This window comes from Myotis nattereri (genome assembly GCF_964212035.1).
Source record: "Myotis nattereri genome assembly, chromosome: 16".
NCBI lineage: Eukaryota > Metazoa > Chordata > Mammalia > Chiroptera > Vespertilionidae > Myotis > Myotis nattereri.
The window spans coordinates 9,320,876-9,341,318 of NC_138091.1; the positions used below are offsets into that span (position 1 = coordinate 9,320,876).

The window sequence follows — 20,443 nt, forward strand, 5'->3', positions numbered from 1 at the left end:
TGGCCCTCCCCTTCTATCTCCCTCTTTTTCCTCCCAATTGCCTCCAGCCCCCTGCCCCTCATTTCTCACACCCTCTGCCTCCAGTTTGGATGATGGCTGTGAAACTTAGGAAAGGACCTGCAAAGTAGAGCCAAACTGAAAAGTGTAATTCGAAAGAAGAAACAGCACCTGTTGAGACCACAGTTCTGAGCTTCCAAGGTAAGGAGACGTGCCAGGGTTCATGGCCCAGCATCAAGAAGGGTTCAAGAATCTGGAAAAGGCTGTGCACAGATGACATAGAAATCCGGAGACTGATAAAGAGTCCGGAGACGAGTTATAATTTTGAAAGGCATTGGGGGTCAGAGGACCTTCAGCTAAAGGGACTGAAGAGTACCTCCTTGTCTAGGCCCCTTGCTTTTATTAACACAATTTGTCCTAAGGCAAGGTGGAGATAATACACTTCAAAAGGTAAGGTTTCAAAGGGTACAGAGGCATTGTCAGTTTGGGGAATAGCCTAAGGCTGTTCAGGTGTTTGGCCAGTAGGAGGCAATAAAATGTAGATTAAGATGCCTTTTAGCTGTCTGGCAGCCATAGTCAGTTTCCTATTCAGGTTTGGGGAAATGCCTTTAGCCATTCCCAACATGTGTGACTCAACCCTGTTGAGACCCCAAGTTTCATCAACCTTTTGATGAACCTCTTAAAATTATGGCATCCTGGAATTGGTCTACTGCAGAGACACTACAGGCAAGGCAGGCGGCTGCCCCTCCAGGCCCACTCCAAGTGCATGCAAGTGCACTGTCATCACCATGGACCTCTTAGGGAGACCTGCCCCTGATTTCCAGACCTCCTTTAATTTCACAAGCCTTCATTGGCTGCCATTGTAAAATCAGGATGAAGAGGGTAGACAAGTACTTATTCATCTTTCTGGTTTAGAAATCACATCCTAAAGAGAGCCTGTGCAGTGCCCCCGCAATGGGCTCACGTTCTCAGGGCTTATGGTCCTCAGGGGTCAGTGGGAGGTCTCATCAGACTCCATTCAGATTTCCTTTCTCCCTGTGTCAACCAACAGGGCTGATCTCCTTGAGACCAGGAACCCTGGGTGTGGTCCCCAGTGAGCGCCCATTTGTCCTGAGTCAGTGTAGCTTGTGCCATGGCGGGGTGCTGTACAAGGCTGCTAGGCCATCCTCACCAGGATGGTTCAGAGCACTGAGGAGGATTGATGTAAAAGGAGAAGCCAGGCTGTCTCCACAACCTTGTTCAGCCTTGGGGCGTGAGAAAGAATGGCTGCTGGGCTCTGGAGAGTCAGAAGAGCCTCAGGCAAAAGCCCAACTGAACCAGAGCCTAGGGTCTGAGGGCAGACAGACAGAGGCTCTGACCCCAGAGGAAATTTCGAAGCGGTGCCTGTGGAGGAGATGAGTGTGAACCCCGGGCCCTGGGACATTCCCTGTCCCCTCTTCAGTGCTGTGGGCCCACAGAGGAGATGCTCAGAAAGCTGTTCAGTGCCCGTGGGGCAGGGTGGACTTTCTGTCCAGGTGCAGGTGTCAGTAAGGGTTCAGGAACTGCTCTCTGCTGGTTAAACCCTACAGCATTCTGCAACGTGGACTCCAGGGGGCGCTTAAGGCCAGGCTTTGTCCATGTGCTGGTGGGAGATGAAGTCAAACAAAATGTGGGTTTGCAGCCCTGACATCAAGGGTCCCTGCCCCAATGCTGGTGGGTCAATTTCCCCCAAAGTCCCATTGTCTTGGGCCTCAAGAACATCACATCCTTAGAGCAGATGGCTCCTGAGAGACTCATTCTTCCCAAACTATGACTCATAGTAACACGACGCAGGCCCAGAAGAAACAGACTTGCTCAAGTCTCTGAAGGATTGTAGAGTTAAATTTTATGGAAACTAAATTAAATTTATATTTGAGTATTTCATTACATTTTCTTTAATTAGACTGAATGTTACTGAATAGTATGAAAAAATACATAAAGTTAAAGATATGTATGATGAACACAAATATTTTAAAACTTCATATAAATGAGGGAGGGAGCCCTCTCTGTTGTGGCAGCTGACACACGCTGCGGCCCAGGATCTAAGACCACAGGTTCCAAAGGAGCTGAGGTGCGTTGCTCACAAGCTGCAGGTGGGTCCACATCTGGAAGTTCAGTGACGGCTGTGCCTGGAGCCGGCTCTGGCTCTGGAGAGGGCAAGAGAGTAGGCGTTGCCGCTTTAGGTGTTTCTTCATCTTGCTCTGGAGCTGCTTCTGTAGATCCAGGAAGAGAACATGTTACCACCATGACTGCCTTTTGTGTGCCTTACAAGGAAGAAACCTCCCATCTCCATCACGGAAGTCCCAGTTCAAGGCCCCACCCCAGGAAGCCCTCTAGACTGCAGGCCCTGGGCAATGACCTGAGTGGCTCTGTGCTTCTGCCTAAGCTCAGCCTCTGGGAGCTCTTTTCTGTGTGGGCCAGCCTGATCCCCACTCACCCACACCACCCAATCCACACGCACAGCTCTCTGACTCCCTCCCTTTTTTCTAGCAGAAGCCCTCAGACCTCTGCCCTCTGGCAGAAATCTCACAAGGCATGAGATACAGAGTGTTGCCAGCTTCTCCAACTCACAGTCCCCATACTCCCCTTAAGGCTCTGATCCAAAGCCCATTCACTTTTTCTGCTGGTCTAGAGATCCACTTTCTGCTTCACAGTACGTGTAGATCAGCGATACTTTGAGGAAGAAGTCATATGGGCTGTACTGTGGATGCTACCTGGCTGTGCAGCCCAGTGTGACTGAAATCACTCCTGACTAGAAGGAAGCACTGGAGTGCAGTCCTGTGGTCAGGGCCTTTGCTGAATGAATGAGCCCAAACCAGCCCCATCTCAGAAGGCTGGCTGAGCCTGGGGTCCCCCTGCTCACCCCTGGGAATTCTGATCTGGCTTCACCCTGGACAGAGACCCCTAATGGAATCTCCAACGTCTTTATCAAAAGGGAAAATAGCTTAGCCTAAGTCCTGAGGAGAATCACAAATAAGGCACAAGTTTCTTTAAAAGAAGAGAAAATGGCCAATTGGAACAACCACAGCTCCACCAGCACAGCTCTCCAGAGTCCAGGCTTCCAGCGGGCCTTTTCCTGGGAGGAACCCCCCTCCCGCCGCCCCAAGTCCCTACAATAACCCTATGAAGCTGGGCCTAGGCTCTCCCCATGTTCAGAGAAACAAACACTCAGGGACATGCAGGGATCTGGAGACTCACAGCAAGCAGGTGGCTGAGTGACCACTGTGCTGTGGAGGGGCAGGGCTCACCTGGTCCATGGTTGGTCCCACACACGTTGGTGAGTCCCAAAAGTTCTGTATTAACACAGAACTGTGGGTGCAGACCAAGGTGGGGACGCTGCCCAGTAAGCTGGGCACCAAGTATTTGACCAGTTTTTCCATTAACTCTTCCTGGGAGGTCTACACCTTACATGTCCATTTTAATTTTTAATTTTTTTTTTTTTTTTTTTTTTTTTTTGCCCTGTGAAGGTCAAGCTTATTTGGAAGCCTGAGTGAGTGGTGTTGGGGACAACATGGAGGCCCAGGGGTGAGCTGACAGGCGTCCATGTTGGGCTTAGGATGCCCCCACTGGGAGCTCAGCACTGTGTCTGGGCACAGGGTGGATCCAGCTCCCTGGGAAGCAGAGTCCTGGCTCCAGGGAGGGCAGGTGGAGAAGGTGAGGGCAGTTCTCTCTGGGTGGGTCAGGGTCCAGAAAAACAGACTTGCTCAAAGCTTTGAGGGTTTTTAGGGTTAAATTTTATAGACTCTAAATTAACTTTCTGTTTAGTACTTCAGTATATTTTCTCTACGGTACACTGTATGTCATTAAATATTGTAAAATTATAAACATATGTAAGAAGAATATTACACATTTAACACTGTGTCTAAATGGGGTTAGGAGGGTGCCCTCTCTGCTATCGCTGCTGACACGCGCTCTGGCCTGGGATCTAGCACCACAGGCCGCACAGATGCTGGGGTGAGTTGCTCAAATGCTGCAGGTGGTTCTTCTGCCTCTTGAAGTTCAGTGAAAGCTGGGCCTGGATCCGGCTCTGGCTCTGGAGAGGCCACTAGGGTGGCGTTGCCCTTGTGGGTTTTCCTGGTGTTCTTCTGGAGCTGGTTCTGTCGATGCAAGAAGAGGACATGTTACCACCCTCACTGCCTTTTGTGTGCCTTCCAAAGGCACACTCACCCACACCACCCCCAGAGGCCTCCTCCTCCTCCTGTCTCGGCCTCAGTGGGCTCAGGTGCTCCCGCTGAGGCACTGGGCCTTGTTTGGCAGGTAGGAGACTGCAAGTTGAGCTCTATGGAAGCCAACAGCATCATCAGGCTGGGAAATTCTGAAGGTGCTGGTCCAGCCAGATGCTCAGGATGCAGGAGATGGCCCTGGGGAGAGAGATAGGTGAGCAGCAGAATGTGAGGCCTGCCTTTCCCTTCCACACGGCCCTCCCACAGCACCACTCAGAGAGCCTGGGGTCCTATGCCTGCTGCTCCTGCCCATCCAGAAGCCAGACCTTCTCCTTGTCCACCTTCAGTCTGGCAGTCCTGGCAGAGATGGGCCTGGTCACCCAGGAATGGTTGGCATGAAGCCCTCCTACCTGACAGCTCGGGATCAATGAGGGAACCACCTGTCCCCTTCTTCAGGGGAACCTGACATGCTCTCGCAGTGTCCCTGTTCCCTCCCATTAGGACTGAGAGGCCTGGTGTCCACCCAGTTCATGTCACTCATTGGCACTGAGCAGGTGCTTCAGGAATACTGACCAGTGAGCAAACAAACAAACCCCAGGGCCTTCCTATCACCTCAAACTTTGGCTCCTGCACCTACATGCTGCCTCATTCACTAGCTGTCCTGTGTGGTTCTTTGCCTCCCACTGAAACTCAACTCCCACAGGGTGGGGTACCCCAAGCTGCCACTGCGGAGGTTCTACCAGATTAGGGAGCAAGGTCCCGGGATAGGGGTGCAGACTGGGCTAGAATTAGGAGTGGAAGGCTATGAATTGTCTGAGGGGCTGTCTGTCCACTGACCTTCCCACTCACCCACACCACCCATATCCACTTGCACAGCTGTATGACTCATGTCCTTTTTTCTAGGGAAGCCCTCCGACCTCTGCCTCTTGCAGAAATCCCACCATGAGTGGGATCCATGGTTTTGCCAACACCTTGAATTCACAGTCTCCATACTCCCCTCATGGATCGGATCCAAAACTGACTCACGTTTTCTGCTGAACAGAGGTTTACCATCCTCTTCACAATGCGCGAAGATGCAGCCATAGGGAGAGGAGGCCAGGAGGACGTCACATCAGGTGTTCTGTGGACACTATGAGCCTGTGCAGCCTAGTGGGACTGAATCGCTCCCTCCCAGAAGGAAGCTCTGGAGTGCAGGCTTGGGGTCTGCTCTGAGCACTGGGTTATGGTCAGTGCCTAGAAACATTTCTGTACCAGGCAGGGCTTCTAATATACGTGCTGATTGAATGAGCCCAAACCAGCCCCACCTCAGATTGCTGAGTGAGCCTGGGCCCCACTGCTCACCCCTGGCATCTCTAATCTGGATTCACCTGGGACAGAGACCCCCTAATAGTATCTCCAATCTCTTTGGAATATTAGAAAAGAGCTAAACCCAAGGCCCCAAAGAGAATCACAATTTGGCAGTGGCTTCTTCAGCAGAAACAGAAAATGACCAGTTGGTTCAATCACAGCCCCTGCAGCAGACTTCTCCACTGCCTAGGCTACCAGAGAACACTTACCAGGGAGGAACCCAGCGAGTCCCTACAATAACCCTATGAGCCTGCTCCCTGCTTCTCGGAGGTATCAGAGGAACAAACACTCAGAGAGTTGCAGTGACCTGAAGGCAAACAGCCAACAGGTGGCCTGGTGAGCATGTGCTCTGGAGGGGGAGGGGCTCACCTGGTAAATAACTGGTTCCACAGCTGCTGGGTGGTAACAAATGTTCTGTAGTAACAGGAACGAAGGTGGGTTCCCTCCTCAAGTAATCGACCACTTTGTCTAGCCAGTGTGCTAGGGCGATGCGCACCATACAGGTCTTTTCTCTTTCTGCCTGTGAGGCTGGAGTTCACTGGTAACCCTGAGTAGGTGGTGCTAGACCAGTTGGCTGTCGGGCAGCTGTTTCCCCAGGGCTGGGCTGACTGGACTCCAAGTTCTGCTCAGAATACTGCCATCAGAGGCTAGCCCTTGACCTCTGGCTGCCAACCTCTGAGTCTGGGCACAGGTTGGAGCTGTCTCCCAGGGAAGCAGAGTCCTGGCTTCCTGGAAGGGCAGGTCTTCAAGGCCAGAACCCTTCTCACTGAGAATGTTGGGCATCCGGAGGCCAAAACACATCTTCCATGATGCTCCAGCTCAACACTGCCCTGCTGAGTCCCACCCGCCACAGCGTTCTGGTTACTGAACAGAGCATTGCGGAGCTCCCAGGGAGGGGCAACCCCCTTAGGTTCCAGGCTGTGAGCACATTCTCTTTGCGTTCCCAGGGTCTGTGTCTATAGTAAACTGAACTGTTCACAGAAAAGCAGCTGGGTCCTTCTGGTCTTGGCCAAGGCAGAGTGAAGGGCAGGGGAAGGGGCAGGGCTAGAAGGTGGGATTGTTGTGTCCGAAGATGCAGATGGGGAAGTGCTTGACGTGGGAGGACCACTGGGCTGACAACTGGAAAAACGCCACGTCATTCCACTCGACGCCATCGATGACGACCGGCAGCATGCTCTGCTGGTGCTTGGCCCTGCAAACCAGGCGACCAATGCCCTGGATGCACTGGCTTTGAGACTCCACATTCTCGTCCGTGGTTTTCTTGGGCGCCTTCTTTTTTCTCTCCTTGGTGACCACAGCCATGGACAAGGCAGGTGTTGCTGTGCCCTCACCACTGCGGGGCAGCCTGCTGACCTGGACAGACTGGAACAAGCACTTGAGTGTGTTTTTGGTGGTAGGCAGCTGTTTCTTCTCTGTGACTCTCTTCGTATCTATTGGCTGGGCTGCTGTCCAGTAATCCACCTGCAGCTCCATCATCTGTGCATGGACACTCTGACTGGTGGAGGACAGGCTCCCACTCACTGATGCGGGGGAGAGTGTGTTGGGTGAGGCCTTCCCGGTAGGGGACAGAAGCTCACCGGAGCATGAGGTGACTACATCATCTGAGCCTCCTGACATGGCTGCAGATGGTTCCACTCTTCCAACCTTCACTGCCCCCACAAAGGGGATGAGCTGTGTGGACTTTTCATTGGGGCGCTGCTGCTTAGACATGAGAATGGCCTCAGCAATGGGCAGCAGGTAGACACAGTTGGCCCCTGCAACGTACTCAGAGATTCTCGACACAACGTCCTGTGTGTCCTGCAAGGTGTTCTCAGACTCCAGGTTGTTGAACATGTCCCGCCAGTACAGGTCCTGGAAGAAGTTGTTGTAGCGGCAGTCCATGGAGCCCAGGTAGCTGGCCAAGGGGTGGGGACCCAGCGGGATGACCAGGAAGCGCATGTAGTCTAGCCATTGGGGTGGCTGCTGGGACAGCTGCCTCACGAAGACCCGCAGCACAGCGTTGAAGTAGGGCTGTGCCCCTGCCACCGCCATCTTCACAGGCGTCAGGGCCTGGGAATCGCAGTTGCAGTATCTCTGCATGTGTGAGACGATGATGCTGAAGGCCTCCTGGACGTCATCTGTGGAGCAAGTGCACACCACGGGCAGCGAGTGCCCCTGCAGGATGTCCGAAAGTAACTGGCCCTGCCAGGCGCAGGTGTTGACCAGGATGATGTTCTCGGGCATCTTGTCCTGGCAAATGAGGATGTTGTGGAGCTGGTCACGGATGGGCTTCCTGGGGATCTGCCACTGGCTCTGTGGGTATGGGCTCTCGTTGCCCATTCTGTTGACCCACTCATTCAGGGCTGTGCCGCAGCCCCGGTGGCCAGCCTGCTTCCTCTTGGACCTGCTGGAGGGCAGGACCAGAGACTTGGTGAAGCGCACTATGGATGGCAGCTTCTTGGTGAACCAATGCTGGGCGGAGGACCCTGCCTCCCGGTTGTCCTCCAGCTGTGCCAGCTGCTTCCCAGGGGAGCGAATTGTGTGGGCCACTGAGTCAGAGCTACTATCGCTTGACATGCTGTCAAAGTATCGCCTGAGTTTGGGCTTTGGGGTGCTGGGGACACTGATATCGTCCTCCGTGTCTAGGCTACTGTCACTAGAGCTCAGCACAATATCATACCGACGGTGCAGAGCCTTCTCCACTTTGGGGACATGCCTCACAAGGGCCTGTTCTGAGGATATGACCTTCTCCGACACTTGGGCCCTGAGCATAGATGCCATGGCTTCCTGGTGGTAATTGTGTTGCCTGTTCATGCACCTCCTTCTTACTATGAGATTCCCTTGGTCCAAGTTATTCTCCTGGGACTGCCTGTGGACGGCATTGTGACTGGCCGGCTGCTCAAAGAAGCAGCTCTCAGATGTGCTGGCGAGGTGGTTATGCGAGGTTTGGGCCTTGTTGCTGGCCGGCATGGCAGTGGCCTCCTGATCGATAGGCTGGCGGGACAGGGAGGCCATTCGAATCTTAGTGGTGGGTGTGCTGTAGGCCACAAGTTGGGAGTCACTGTGGCTTGTCTGCTTGCCTCCCGGGGCCCTCGCGTTCTCAGGCGGGTGGGCCACACTCAGAGGCTCCTTTTGGATCCTGGTGCTGTGGAGGCCCCGCATCTCCATCGGCAAGCTGGAGTCTGACAGGCCTTCCATGTATGGCCTGAGCTTGGGACTGGGGCTGCTGAGGACACTGTGATTGTCCTTCATGCCTGGGCGGCTAGACAGCCCTTCAAAGTATGGCTGAAGCTTAGGTATGGTGGTGCTGAGGACGCTGCCATTGTCCTCAGTGTCTGTGCCACTGTCACTGGGGTTCGGCAGCATGTCATACAGGAGGTCCAGGTCCTCCTCCACCTCCGGGACATGTTCCCCATGGTCCTGCTCAGGGTCCAGGACCTCCTCCAAACCTTGGACTGTGCGCAGCCATAACAGGACTTTCTGGTGGTAGTTCTGTTGCGTGGTCAGGGTGCTCCTTGTGAATATGAGAGTCCCCTCATCACAGTCACCCTCCTCCTGGTCAGCGGTGTGGTAGCTGGCCTCCCGCTGCGAGAAGAAGCTCTCACACATGCACTCAGAGTAGTTGTCCGAGGACTCAGCCTCGGGACTGGCTTGCCTGGCGCTGTCCTCCTGGTCGATGGGCGGCATGGACAGAGAGATCTGGATGTTGTCCACCTTGCTGGTGGGTGTGCTGTGGGCCACAAATCCATTGTCCGTCTCACTTGGCTGCTTGCCTCCCAGGGCCCACGAATTCTCGTGCATGTGGGGCAGACTCAGAGGCTCTGTTTGGGTCCTGTCACTGTGGCTGCCCCACATCTCCGTCTGCAAACTGGAGTCTGACAGGCCATCCAAGTATGGCCTGAGCTTGGGCCTGGGGGTGCTGAGGACGCTCTCATCATCCTCCAGGTATGTGTCACTTTTCCTGCGTTTCCCCATCATGTCAGACCGAAGGTCCCTCTCTGACACTTTGGACCTGTGAAACAGCGCCAGGACTTTCAGCTTCAGGTTTCCTCCTATGGATGGCCGCTGCTTCTTTGGTTCCCCCTTCTCCAAGGCATCCTTGTGCAGGTCCTGTCTGTGCTTTCCCCTGCCGCTGGCCTGCAGCTCATCCTGCCCCTCGTAGTTCCCTGCCGCCTTGGCCTTAGGGCTGACCTGCATGGCACTATCCTCGTGTTCGATGGGCTCACTGCACAGGGAGGAGATCCAGATCTCGGCCACCGCAGTGGAGTATTCCTTGATGCTGCGAAAGAGGCTCACCATCTGGCCACACCTGGGGTTTCGCTGCATGACGTCAGCCATGTGGATGGCGCCAGAGGCCAGTGTCTTGTAGCCCAGGACGTTTCTGTTCTTAGAGCACTTCCTCTGCTCCAGCATGATCAGGAGCTTGTTACCTTCTCCCTTGAGGAAGTGGTTGTACTGCAGGGAGAAGGTGAGTGCCAGGTTGGTGTACACTGGTCTACTGCGGGGCAGCACAATCTCTTGGGACCTCAGGATGCCCTTGGAGTCCCGCATCCTCACGGAAATTACCACGGAGTTGAGGTCCTTGGCCAGCTTCTTGAAGATCACTAGCTTCGTTACAGTGAGACTACACCACCTGGGCACGCAGCTGGGGCTGGAGCAGTCCACCTCCCAGGTGGCGAACAGGTTCTGGGGCACCAGTGTTTTGAGCACCGTGGACGTGCTGGCCAGGCCCACAGTTCGTGAGGAAGCTGCAGCTGCTGGCACCCTACTGGACCTTTTCCTACTCAGGGTTGGTGGTTTTTTCTCCTGTGGTGGGACAGAGGAGGGACATGATTGGTGCATGAAGTGGGGCATGAGTGAATCAAAGGAGAGTGTGGCCACACAAAAAGCGGCCACTCGCTAATCTGTGATTAGGTCAGGGAAGGCCTGGGTGATGGTCTTTTAACCTCAGAGACCTAAAGTTATCACAAAGATGCTTTGAAATTAAAACGTTTTAACTAAAAGCTGTTTACGGTGGGTCGCTGGGTCCTAGGTTGGAATCTTCTGCAAAAAAGGTCATTATTTACCTTAACTGAGACTGTCTACTGTCTTTTGGAATCTACAAGAACATAGCTTTGGAATGTCAAAGGAATTTTCCTTTTTTTTGGATACTCTTTGCTCTGTGGAGACCACAAATCCCCTCATTGTTATTGAGTTCATTGTTGGCTGTTCTGTCCTATATCCCCCTATGGGAAAGAAGTATGTGTCTGTCATTTCACTTTTCATCCAATCTATCACCAATGGATTTCATGCAACTCACATACATCGCCACTTCTGACCGTAATATCTAAAAAAAGGTGACAAGTGCCATTCTCCAGAGCATTATTTCAATCCATTGAGGTTTTGATTCAAGGCAAATGACCATTTGGCTCAGATAAAATCTCAACAATTGTTCACAGTTTTGAATGCTTCTGACATGGACATTTACTTGGCACAATACAGCAGGATCCCAGAAAATCTCACCCAGCACCACCCTGCAGACCTACACCCGGTGCTGGCATCCAGCAAAGGGTCCATTGACGCACCAGTTCCCTGCCTGCCGGTGAACCTGTGACTCTTGTCTGTTGGATTCAGGACCTTCCCTTGCTTGTGTTGCTGACTTTATTGGAGCCATATTTTGTAATACTCTTGGCGGAACAAAAGTTAACAGTTCATAGATCCCAGGCTATGGAGAGACAGGAGGGAAAATGGGACTGGTTTTCCCCCCTGGCTTTTCTATAGGATTTGCCTTTTGAGAGTCTGGGCAAACACCTTAGCTGTTTAAGTGAGAGCTGATCTTGTTCAGCTCAGAAGATACAGGGGCACATCCTCCTTCCTGCATGAATCTCAGATGTTCTTAGACAACTGAGGATCTTTGCGGATGTGACAGAGGTCATTCCTCATGACATGCAGGAGCCCCATAAGGAAATTCCCACACAACTGCAATTAAACTAACTGGCTCTTCAGGGGGAGCACTAATGAGGTTTAGTCCACCTCTGCTGGTAGCCCTTCTGGTTGTTTAGTCAGCAAGGAGAGAAACTGAGGCACATAAGAAGGTTGAATGAGACTCTAGGGGAGTGAGCAACTTGCAGCTCAACCCATAAAGCAACAAATTTTAACCCACTACATAACACTCCTAGAAACTGTGCTGAGACTCTGAAGATACCAAACAATAAAAACAACAGCAACAAGCACACCTATAATTAACATGGGAAGTTGTGCCTCCATGGCTGGGAACTCCCAGGCCCCAGCCCTCATTAATATTCCTGATAGGAAGCCTTGACTTGCAAGTGCTTTACAGAAGGGTAAATGTAGGAAGATTTAACTACAAAATATCAACTGAGTAATGGCCAATATACAGTTTTCTTTGGGTGCCTAAATTAATTTTTCACAGGCAAAATAAAACAAAAGAAACAAATAACTATAACAATGGCGGCCTGAAAATTGAACTGATTGAGTGCATAGGATGCACATCTTGATTTGGAAATTAGAAACTTCTCAGGAGAAGCACAGGCAAATTCTCTTTAAAAAATAAATGAACAAGAAATTTCAGAGATTATCTTCCAACTCTCCTGAAGCTAATACATGCTAACACCCCATCCTCCCCCTTCTATAGCACGTCCCCTATATCTTTTGCTCTCTGAGCTTCCTTGTCTAGATGTGTTCCTTCCCTTCCCTTCTTTCTTCCCATTCTGTCCCCTCCACTGCCCCTCCCTACTGACTTAAGGGAAAATGAGATTAGGAATTCTGCCAACTCCCTTTGGAGAAAAGCTGCTCTCAGCCAGAGAGGAATCAGCAATCATCCTCCATTTTCTCTATGGACCTGATTGGTTCACAGAGAAATTTAACTGATGGAACATGTAATCCTGGCTATTTTATCCTATTGCAATTAATATACTCCTGGTTTCTGGGAGCAAAAGCAAGAGAATTACTAAATAAGGTTTGTAGAAATCTCCTATAGAGAAGCCTCCACACTTTAGGGATATAGGAAACTGAAACAGGATTTAGAAAAAGGATACAAACAGAAACATGCCTAGGGCTGCTCCAAGCTTGTTTTTCCTTCCCACTGATACTTTGGGAGAATTTTAAATGATCATTAAAAGGGAATCCATTGCCCTAGCCAGTTTGGCTAAGGAGAGAGAGTGTTGCCTGCAGACTGAAGGGTCCCAGGTTTGATTCTGGTCAAGAGCACATGCCCAGGTTGCAGGCTTGATCCCCATTAGGGGGCATGCAGAAGGCAGCCAATTGGAGATTCTCTCTCATCATTGATGTTTCTATCTCTCTCTCCCTTTCCCTTCCTCTCTGAAATCAATAAAAAATATATTTTAAAAAAGGGGGAGGAGGAGAAGCCACTAAGTACCCTGTATATATTGAGGCTATTTTATTTCTTTTTAACCACAACCAATTAATTGCTTTCACCATCGGAATAAAGCTTTCCTACAAATGTCTGTTTTTTAATCAAAACCTGTTTCCTTCCAACTAGGGAATGTTATGAGAATATATATGGTTTGCTTATCAAATCTTCCCCAATTCCCCTCTTTAGTGAGTGTTTTTTTTTTTTACTGTTTAATGAAATCAGTGATGCTGACATATGCTTTCTCCAGAATAGTAACATATATACTTAGAATAAATGAACCAGATACTGAACCAAAAGGGAAAGTAATGATTTTAAAGGAACCTTCGAGGGGGAAACTAAGCTTGAGACTGACCGAATGTTTGCTAATCATCTCTTCTTCAGTATTATCTTCCACAAGACCCTGAGAGATGGCTGAACAGGGTACCCACCCTACTCAGAATGGCCCCAAACAGCCCAGAGACCTGCAGACATGCCTCTAACACTAGGCTTGCTCATATGTCTGCCTAAAGATGGGGGACCAGCCCATAGTGAAGTGAGAATTCTCTTTTGGGGTACATATTCACCAAATGGGAGTAACTTGACACTGAGTGCCTCAAACAAGAAGCCAATCTGCTTTTGTTACACCAATTACCTGGTTGCAATATAAAGTGGGTAACAGAGAGGCTTTGGCACCATTAACTTTAAGACTATCTCGTACCTGGGACCTGTGTTGCCATTCCCAGGGGAGACAGACGGCGGTTTCATATACCTAAAAGTCTTTATACCTCTCAGAGTTGTGAGCTTTCTGGAAACTAGAAAAATATTCCCAAATAGAAAGAAAACATCCAAAAATGGGTGAATGCATTTGTCAATCCCTTGCTAACATTTGTCGGGGGGCAACCCAGTTCCTGAGGTATTGAAAATGACTATCCTTGTTTTACAAATGAAGTTTTCAAGGTGCCATAGGTTTTGCTCCAGAAACAATTCAAAGCCCACAAAGTCCTTCTCCCTTCCCCAAACCTCCCCTATTCATTTTGGAGTCTTACAGATAATTGGCTTCATGCAACCAAAGTCCCAGAACCCTTGAAGTGAAAATACCTGAGTTCACCAAGACGTCTTGTCTAGGCCATTTTTAAAAATACAGATCTCTGGAAGATATGACTTATCCCAATAGAAAAAACAATACCTTACCCACCTACACAAATCTCTTTAGCTTTTTCCACTATATATTTCTAACTTAGTAAGTTTTAATGAAAGCTATTAAATGTCTACACATTTTGAAATAACGTGAATACTGACACACTGATTGCTAGACAAGTCTGAAGTTCACTGCTTTTGGGGGTCTTTTAATTGCAGAAGGTCTGTAAAATGGATTTGGAGCTGTTGATGTAATGTTTTTTGCTTTGCTGAAGGTGTGTTTTTTCAAAGTAAGAGTTTGATTAAAATATGTTCATCAACGTCAATCTAAGGAATGCTGTTTGTTGACTTGTGTGCTTATGACTGGAAATTAATGCTCCTAACAGTTAAAAGTTCCAGTTATGTTGGAAGAAATTATACAGTTATGACAATAGAAGGCTTGAGGTATGGAGAGTCATATTTGAGGGAAAAGGTCACATGTAAGTTTCTCTAAGGATAGTTATTTCTGAATGGGTAAGAAGGTTTGTAAAAGGTGAGGAAAGGTTTGTAAAAGGGGGTATAGGCTATACAATTTTGTGAAAGTTTTATATAAAAATATTCTTTTATTTCTCTACCAAAAAAATAATTCAAATTGTGTGTATAGTTTTTGTGTGATATGTGTTCATCTGTGTGTTATGTGTGGTGAATTGTCAGCCTCCATATGACATTACTAGGATATAATCTTTTATTGGCCTACAAAGATTAAATGCTTATGTAAATTAAGGAGAATTCTGTAGTCTGGACAAAATACTTAATATTACAACTGCTTGCAAGTATGATTAATATCTTTTAGAGTTAGTTGCCCTAAGTCTGTGTTTGCTTTACGTAGATTTACAAAAAGTCCATGGTATAATCTTTTGCACAAGTATATTTGCAACCTTCCCAAAGTTTCTATTGTAAGAGACTTTTAAAACAGGAGATGACGTTGAGTCAATTCCAATGGGCACTGGAGTACCTCAAGGATTTATTCTCTCTCCTTATTAGAGAAACGTTTTTGACTAATTTAGGACTACTTAATATGCTTGAAATTACCTGAGAAGCTTTAAAAAATTAAAAATATAAATAACTGTGCTATTTGTGTACCTATATTTTTATTAAAATGGATGTTCTAAAGATTTCAACCTGCCCTAGGAAGGAATGTACAAAGATTCAAGAAAATTTCAAATAGGAAACACTCTGTTGTAACAGTGGTCTTGGTGTCAGCGACACCAGGCCAGCCAAGAGGATGGTTCCCTGTGAGGGTGTCTGGCAGTTCGACTCCGGGTATTTGTGGCACAAACATTGGAAGTTGATGAATTATATCCAATTCTCAATACAAGAAGCCATGGACAATGTTTTAAAATCTTACATGCTTTCTGTTCCTTTTATATTGAAATTATGTATTGAATCCAAATATATACATATACTTATATATTTTCATATCGTTCTCTGTAAATTTACAGTAATTGTTGTTATCCAAAAATTATTGCCTTGAAATGTTATATTTTACCAAAAAGGCAGTTTTTCATCAATTGCATTGCAATCAAAACTATAACCATACCACTTTGTTTTGTCGTTCACAGATATTGTTTTACTTTACTGCATTTTCAAATATGTTACATCTTTAGAAAAATTCATGAAAAGGACTCTTGACTTACTCTATTTTTTTATTCTTTTCATATATTTTATTGATGAGAGAGAAACATCGATCAGCTGCCTCTGGCACAATCCCTACTGGAAATGTGCCTCCAACCAATGTATATGCCCTTGAACTGAATTGAACCTGGGACCCTTGAATCCTCAGGTCTAAGCTCCACCCACTGAGCCAAACTGGTCAGGGCTTGACTTACTCTAAGTAACAGGTTTCTACACAGGTCACATCTCTGAACTGAATGCAGAAGTATAGATCTCTAAGGAATGAGTGAATTCACGAAAATACTAGCAAATAACCAGGATAAACAACAAAATGGGTAGGGAACTAAATGAAGAGAAGATGGTTATTATTGTTATGACTCTGTTTAAAATACTGCTGATTTTTAAATCATTTTGTTTTTCAAATATAAGGAAAACTGAAAAGCAGAAATTCTACATTACTATCCATGACTCACTAGGAAGGTTAGAGGCAATGATACATTAGTGACATTCATTTCACAGTAATCCCAAGAGACAAAGACTTCAAGGACCAAAACCTACAACCTGGAGATTTTGTTTATTGAAACACATTAATTAAAGACTCTCTCCAATGTGTTAAAAAGGATGTTACCTTATGAGAGGCCTAACCATAAATGGATATCTGTCACTGACACTGCCCTCCATCCACCAAGGAGACTGAAGACTTGTCAAGGATGAGAAACCACTGGCCGTGGGGGCTGACAGCTTTCCCAAGAAGTCAACAAGGCCTGGATGCTGACAGATTACTGCTGCTCAAACCTTCTTCTTCTATCTCCTAACTGTTATTGATTATATGTACACCAACTGATTTTTATATTTTTATTACACACCTTATTACTTATGAGTAGTTGAATTTTGATATCTGCTAAGTTTTCCCACCTACTAGACAAGTACATTCTAATGATCAGTATGGAAAGGAAACAGTAGAGAGTCTTAATTCTTCAGGTCAAACATAGCATAAGTACAAGGAACAGTGGATGAAGAAGAAAACATATAATTAGCTTAATAAGCAATTATGAAAATACATGCAAAGGGTTTTTGGTTGGCTGGGATGCTTATTTTCCTTAGTCACTTTCTTGTCTAGTAGTAGACATTTTCTATTCCTAAGCAGTGTTCCTGCTTTAATGTTTTTGCTTTTGTTCCTGGTATGTAAATGTTATACTAGATACAAAATACCAAAACTTAAGACAAGCAGCAAACGGACTCTGCTCATGTTAGCTCAAAATATAAAATTGATACAGAATATTTTTTAACAAGAACACATAGGATCTCATGCCTCCCATGCACCTGCCTTTTTATTTTGATTAATAATAAAAATTCCACTTTGAATGCCATTTAAGGTTATAGTCTTACCTTATCCCGAATGGTCCATTGTTCAGGAAGACATAACACTAACACTCATCATCAATGCATAATTTGTATTGATTTCTGAATAAAAGGAGGATGTGTGAATGAAAAAGGGGCCCCATGCTGACCTGACTAGCTCAGGGAAGTCCTGCAAGGCAGCCTTGCAAACTCAGAGACCTTAAGTAACTACAAAGGATGGTCTGAAATTAAAACACTAACAGGAGCTCATGATGGGTCGTCAGATCCTTGTGTGGCATCTTCCCTGACAAAGACCAATCTTTACCTTAACTGAGTGTGTGTACTGCCTTTTTGCCTCTATGATAACACATCATTTGATTTTCCTTATTTTGGACACCTCATTCTCAGGCACTGTTCTGTGCTCTGCGGAGATCAGAGATCCCTTCATTGCTATTGAGTTCATTGTTGACTTGAAACTATCCTCCATCCACCATTGTAAAAGAAATATGTGCCTATCATTTTACCCTTTTTCCAATCACAGAAGTGTCTCCAATTTGCTTTCTCCTGTCTCCCTAATCTATCACCCATGGATTTCAAGCAACCCACATAAGTCTGCACTTTTGCTTGTATTGTATAAAATGAGGTGCAAAATTGTCATTCTCAGGAGCATTTTCTCATCCCATTGAGATTTTTCTCGCTCACAATTGTTGACATTTTGGATCAAATAAACACACACACATTTTTCAGAGCTCTGAAAGTTTTTCACATTAATAAGAGAAAAGGTTCTTGGCAGGAAAAGTAGAATTGCAGGTGAGGAATATGAAGCACATTAGTATCTTAGGTCATTCTCTTCGCAGAGGACAAACAGCACATGCTTGTATTAACAGTGTCACCCGTGCGATTTCTGACAGAACACCCCAATGTGTGATGAGCACACAGAGGCTTTTCCTGGGGGGGAGGATTTGGATGTCAGGACATGTGGCATGTTTAGTGTGGCACCGTCGTCATGGCAATGGAAGGTTTTAAGTCCAGGTCCCACAGAAAAAAGACGTGGATCTCTGTGATAAGCAGTCGCGGTCCCCATACAATGTGCAGCCCTGGGAGGCCCCAGCTCCTGACATGGAGGAGACGAGGACCCAGATTCCTTTGGGAACTGGACACTAGGAGGGATCTCAGGGGAGCAGCAGGGTGCCTTCTGGAACCTGAGTCCTGCTGACTCCCTGGGGTCCTGGAGTTTGGGTCAGTTGGGCACCTACACTCACCCTGCGGCGGTGCTTCAGGCTTGAGGATATCTCAGGTGTCTGTGCCGCCTGCAAGGGCGTGGAATTGAAGACCCCATCTGTCGGCTCTGGTCCGCTCTCCTGTGCAGAGCTCTATACAGACAGTTTCCAGTCACCAGGGGAAAACCTCAGAGCCCTGTTTTGCTGGTTCTCTAAAACTTGTGACTCTCCACTCCAGACACACAGAATGTGATCTGCTGAGACCTCTACTGGCAAGGAAAAGGCATGACAGCCTGAGGGCCTAGGACTCCCATTGGCATAGATAAGGGACCCCTCTAGAGCCCCATCTCCACCTGCCTGCCCTACCCTGGGGTGTGATCACAGCAGGACCTCGAGGTTATCCACTGCTCCAAACACTCCCGCGGTTCTCCCTGCAGGACCCCCTATCCACCACATGAAGAGGGGGGATGTGGGCTGCACAGGGATGGCCCACAGAGGAGGCTGGCCTGGCGTGAATGGGTCTGACCCAGGCCACCTTCACTTACCTGAGGGGATCTTCTTGAAAACGGCCAGAGATGTCGGGCACGAGTGGTGAACCGTCTACAGAGTCTGGAACAACGCTCCCTGCAGGGTCTCCGGGAACCAGAGCCCCCACAACTGGGAACACAACAAGAGAACATGTTGAACTGTCAACTGTCTCTTGCCAAGTGAGTGGCAGTTGGGCAGTTGCTAGAAAGTGGGTGCCTGGTTACGGGGGTTCCAAGTTCTATTAGGAAGTGACCTCACTTCCTGGAATTGCCTCCCTGACTCCCCTCACCTAATAACAGCTATAGATAGTCCTGTGGGCTGCTGACTGCTCACCTACCTTCTCCATGGAATACCAACATTGTACACAGTGACACGAACACACCCTCTCCACAAGGTTTAGCTGCAGCCAGGGTACTAGGTTTGAAGAGACAGACCAGGGCTCAGACTCAACCCCTCATTCTTACCTCTTCTTGATCCTGGATAAGTCATTGTGCCTGTTAGATCCTGTCTCTTCTCTGCCTGCAGAATGGATTATTGCAGCATGTGCTTCTTAGCGATATTCACGCTCATGAAGGTAGTAGCTATAAAGTAGGAGGAGGAATGCCACAAGGCAAAAGTGCCTACAACCTCTTTTTCTTCCTATTGTCACCTCCTTGGTATCTGATTTTCTTTTAATACCACCCAGAGTCATTTAATGTGTGTGTGTGTGTGTGTGTGTGTGTGTGTGTGTGTGTGTGAGAGAGAGAGAGAGAGAGAGAGAGAGAGATTGTGTGCACGCACACACACATATGCTAGTGCTAGGTTGTACTGTGTTAACAAAGCCTGAATACAGTAGTTTGCAGAGGCAACGATTAATTTCATAGCCATATGACTTCAATGATCTGGTGGAACTAAAAAGACGTCCTGATTTTTTGGATTATTCATCTTTTTTCTTATTGTAAGGATGAGAGTAAGAACTTACAAGGTCATATGTCAGAGTGGAAACCACAAGTTGACATTTTATTTGACAATGGCTTGTGGGGGACATGACTTCCATTTCCCCCTTTCTAACAGCTGCCAATTCCATATCCAGGTGGTCTGGGGAGTTTGGGTCAAGGCCCCAGAGTGGAGTTATTAGCACAGCTCACTGGCCTGGCCAAAGTGATGACGGTTGTATGTGGACATGTGACTTCAGTGAGTTGAATAAAATTCTTCTTATTAGTCACAAGAAAAAATGTTCCGTTTGCATATGTCTCATGGCCTTGTGAAAACATGGTTTTAGTCAATAATCATGTGAGAGGTGCAAATGAAAACAAAAACGAGGGCCCTGGCCGGTTTAGTCAGTGGATAGAGTGTTGGCCTGAGGAATGAAAAGTCCCGGCTTCGATTCCGGTCAAGGGCACATGCCCAGTTATGGGCATTGATCCCCAATAGGGGCATGTAGGAGGCAGCTAATCAATGATTCTCTCATCACTGATTTTTTTCTCTCTCTCTCTGAAATCAATAAAAATATATTTGTTCAAAACACAATGGGATGCCGTCTCACACTTGTCAGAATGGCTATCATCCACAAATCAAGAAAGGACAAATGCTGATGATTATGTGGAAAAAAAGGAACCCTTGTGCACTGCTGGTGGGAACATAGACTGGAGCAGGCATTGTGGAAAACAGTATGGAGCTTCTTTGAAAAATTAAAAATGAAACTCCCATTTGACCCAGTAATTCCA

The 20,443-nt window shown here is 47.7% G+C and overlaps 1 protein-coding gene across 1 annotated transcript; it reads right to left on the reverse strand.

Annotated features, from left to right (window-relative positions):
* Positions 1 to 6,569: 6,569 nt before the first annotated feature.
* LOC308532626 (phosphofurin acidic cluster sorting protein 2-like) lies at positions 6,570 to 19,096 on the reverse strand (the record flags this gene model as incomplete). Its single annotated transcript, XM_081110140.1, has 6 exons — positions 6,570 to 7,908; positions 8,098 to 8,649; positions 8,716 to 10,310; positions 18,252 to 18,360; positions 18,755 to 18,866; positions 19,075 to 19,096. The coding sequence occupies 6 exons, from the start codon at positions 19,094 to 19,096 to the stop codon at positions 6,570 to 6,572; spliced, it is 3,729 nt and encodes a 1,242-aa protein (XP_080966266.1).
* Between the last annotated feature and the right edge of the window lie 1,347 nt (positions 19,097 to 20,443).